The sequence below is a fragment of the Nelumbo lutea genome, chromosome 1 (assembly GCF_056320005.1).
Source record: "Nelumbo lutea isolate HS-2025 chromosome 1, American lotus-T2T, whole genome shotgun sequence".
Taxonomy (NCBI): domain Eukaryota; kingdom Viridiplantae; phylum Streptophyta; class Magnoliopsida; order Proteales; family Nelumbonaceae; genus Nelumbo; species Nelumbo lutea.
The window spans coordinates 66,103,600-66,107,597 of NC_142684.1; the positions used below are offsets into that span (position 1 = coordinate 66,103,600).

Sequence of the window (3,998 nt, forward strand, 5' to 3'; positions counted from 1 at the left end):
TGACGATTCCCTCCCCCTCACTTGGGAATGAGAAGCCATTTGAATTGATTCGGACTCCAATTCCAATTCCCGTGTGAATCGGACAGGTAAGAGAAATAAACCATTATGATTTTGATTCCGATTCCAACTGCAAACCAAAATGACCCAAAATTATAGGAGATATTTGGAACCATGCCCGTTTTTCAAAAAAAAGGTGCCATGTCAAATCCACATAGGTGTTTCAACAAACACCCATGTATCTCATTGTTTGGTTCAACCGATTATTAAAAAATCGGACATGCGTCAAAAATCGGGATCCCATTGAGGCGTTTCATGCCCAAAAAATTTGACATTTCATGCATCGATGAACCGTTTTCCCAACGATTGACTGATGTATATCCTATGTGGTGCTTACCTGTTAGCACATACATAAAAAACAATGATGAAAATCACCTTACTAAACAACATAGTGTTACTCACTAGAAGCTTTTTTTTTTTTTTTTTGTAAAAAACAAGTCTTAGAAGCATCAACATTTTTTCTTAAAAATTGGTGCCAAAAAGCACCTACACTTCCAAACACCATGTTAATTAAATCAGGTCAGATTTCAGATAGGACATAGCATATTCAATATTCATACCCAGCAGCTTGAAATGAATTCAAGGGCAAAAGCATCTGGTTTTGGTCCATTGGAATTTAGGCTGGGCCAGTCCAAATTGCTTTCTCAGTTCCGGAAACATAGGTTAGAGCATGTTCAATGTTCAACCTAGCCTGGAATTCCGGTGCAAAACTGTAGGGGTGATGATGACCCGGGCCGGGTTAAAATTAGCACGCCAAAAGATGGGAGTCTGGACCATGTTTTGGCCCATTAGAATTTGGGTTGGACCAGTCCAAGTTGCAACTCGAATTCTCTCTGTTCCGAAAACATCTCGATCTCGCTAAGCACGTGACTTTTTTTTAGTTTTTTATTTTATTTTTTATCTTTTTATTTCTTTCTTTGTTCCTTTCCCTCTCGTGCCGTGCCATCTATATATATCCGTGATTCTCTTATTGTTGCCTCCCCCTTCTATTCTGCATCTGCGAAACCCTAACCCTAGTTTTATCGTTTCTCTGCGGTCGCAAAGTCTTCGCAAGTCCTAAACCCCATTTTACTTAACTTAATTTCCTGATCTTTGTTCTCTATCAAATCTCTGGGTCGTTAGATATTCCGGAAAGGTAAAAGGTTATGGGTTCGAAATCTAAGGGTGCATCATTGGAAAACGATTCAAAGCCCTCCGACGGCCAGCACACGGGAGAGGGAGCGAGTCCTGGGTTTGTTTTGATGATGTTTTCATTGATATTCATTTTTCTTTCATAGTTGGATCTATTTTTTTCTTTGCTATTTAAATGTGTCTTTTCTGATTTTGAGTTGTATGTCATATCCACCACAGAAAGATTTTTATCGGTGGATTAGCGAAAGACACGAGCTTAGGTGAGCTTTCAAATTGCTATTTCTTGTCTCGTGGTTTTTTTTTTTTGGTTATTTTTCTTCTCACTTGGGTTTTGTCTCTTTAAATAATTTGAATGTCGTTGCTTATTTAAAAAACAAGTTGTTTCTCAGCTCATTAGCTGTAGTGAATATGTCCTTATTGCTGCTATTAGTTTCTGCAATCTTAGTAGTATTTATTTCTGTCATCTTCTAATGCTTAGTGAATTTGGCTAGAGAGTTAATTTTGAGGGCTAGGGATTGATCTGATAAGGTTATTTTATACTTGCCCACCATTCGTCTTAACCTCCGTTGCTTTTCGACTTGTTTTTGTGATGAAATTAGCTACATTCACAAAGTATTTCGGAAAATATGGAGAGATAACCGATTCAGTTATAATGAAAGATCGATACACCGGGCAACCAAGGGGTTTTGGGTTTATTACCTATGCTGATCCATCAGTTGTTGACAAGGTTATCGAAGAGACCCATGTTATCAATGGAAAACAAGTAAGTATCTTGTTATGCTTCTTTTTCTTCATTTTGTTATTGTTTTATATTTTATGTTAATGTGTTATATTCACGTTAGTATGGTTATGGGTTCGTTATTCTGGGAGATGGTGAAATAACATGGGAATTCTGTTAGATGGACCATTAAAAGTGGGGTTCTCTTTACCCATGAGATTAATAACTTAAACAGGTCTCCTTTTGGTAAGAAAATATATTAACTACTTGCAAGCCTGATGCTTTCTGAATTTTAAGTGCTTTTGGAAATGTAACCTGTATGTTGTTTGTTTTACCTAACGTTTTATAGCTTGGAATTATTATTTCGACGGTGTTTTTTTTCTATGTTACGGCTGAAACTTCATGCTGAATGAAAAGTACATACCTGAGAAGACTCGAGTATTTCATAGTTGTCAACTTACATGGATAAACAATGAAAAATGTTAACTTATGCTATTGTTTTTGGAGCTGACAGGTTGAAATTAAAAGAACCATACCTAAGGGCTCTGTACAATCCAAGGATTTTAAAACAAAGAAGATCTTTGTTGGTGGGGTGCCAACAACTGTTACTGAAGGTATAGTTTCTTCTCATCTATACGCCAATCATTTGTTATTTTTTTGCATTTTAAATGCATCTGTCTTGCATATGCATGTAGTTTCTTTATTTAGATGGCAATAATATATTAATTTAGTTATTTTTTTTGCATTTTCAATTATATTAGATGAGTTCAAAAATTTCTTCTCCAAGTATGGGAAGGTGGTGGATCATCAGATCATTCGAGATCATGCAACCAATCGTTCTCGAGGCTTTGGATTCATAATATTTGACAATGAACAAGTTGTAGATGATATATTATCCAACGGTAATATGATTGATATGGCAGGCACCAAGGTGAGTTTAATGAAACAGTTATTCAGGAAATTGTTATGTACACCTATATGGTTTTACTTCATATTGCAACATGTGGCTTCTAATTATTTTCGATGGCATATATTATCGGATTTTTGGTGTAATAACTTTTGCCTCTTTCTATTGTACTTATCACAAATCCAGTGGTTTTGTTTCACCTTAGGCAGATATCGAGACAGATGCCATAGGTCTTTCAAGGCCATGTTGCCAAGATAAATTTTTACAGGTCCCAGAATTTAGGTTAACTTGCTTGCTTTGTTGTAGGTTGAGATCAAGAAAGCTGAACCAAAGAAGCCCTCAAATCCACCACCTGCTCCTGCATTTGGTAGTGATTCTAGGGGCCGTCCATTTGGTGACGGTCTTGGTGGATTTGGTGACTCTTATAGTGGTTTTGGTGGCGGTGGGTTTGGTGCTGCTTCATATAGGAATCCTGGAGGTCTTGGTGGTAGGCTTGGTGGGTATGGTGGTTATGGTGGTGCTAGTGATTTTGGTGGTGGTTATGGGGGTGGTTTTGGCAGCAATGGCCTAGGTGGTTACCGAGGAGAGTCATCCCTTGGTTATTCTAGTCGTCTTGGACCATACAGTGGAGGATTTGGAGGAGGTTATGGTGGAAGCGGACTAGGTGGCTACGGCCGAGGAGGTGAAGGCTATGGAAGTTATGGAGGTTCAGACTACGGAGGTAGTTACGATTCTGGCCCCGGTGCCAGCTATGGTGGTGCAGGTGGTTTTTATGGAAGTAGGGCAGGCTATAGTGGCAGTAGTCGATACCATCCTTATGCAAGGTAGAAAGAGATGCATCTTGTTGCAAGTGCTTAAGCTTCATTTTAGCGGTTCCGCACGGGTATCTCTAGATTTCAGCATAATTCTTCTCTTATGGCTCGATAGAGGCTTGCAGGTGCTAGAAGTGTCTTCAATTAAAAGGAAAGGTCTAGAAGATCAGAGGAAGTATTGTTAGATATTTTTCTTCATCTCTCTTATGGCTCGATAGAGGCTTGTGCTGTATGACTTAGACCACCATTTTAGACTGTCTTCTATTTAGTGATTTGTGTCTGCTTGTTAGACATGTTAGATAAATTTGTGGGTTTAGCTTGATGTAGACGAAATGTAGACGAGAATACTAGATAGATATATTTTCTTTTACAA

General features: G+C 38.2%; 1 protein-coding gene across 1 annotated transcript; it reads left to right on the plus strand.

The window, feature by feature from the left end:
* The first annotated feature begins 976 nt into the window (after positions 1-976).
* On the plus strand, positions 977-3,998 carry LOC148875011 (RNA-binding (RRM/RBD/RNP motifs) family protein). The gene is made up of 6 exons (XM_088964002.1): positions 977-1,288; positions 1,408-1,448; positions 1,788-1,951; positions 2,421-2,520; positions 2,668-2,837; positions 3,120-3,998. Exons 1-6 carry the CDS (start codon positions 1,203-1,205, stop codon positions 3,639-3,641), a joined length of 1,083 nt encoding a protein of 360 aa, XP_088820128.1. The 5' UTR covers positions 977-1,202; the 3' UTR covers positions 3,642-3,998.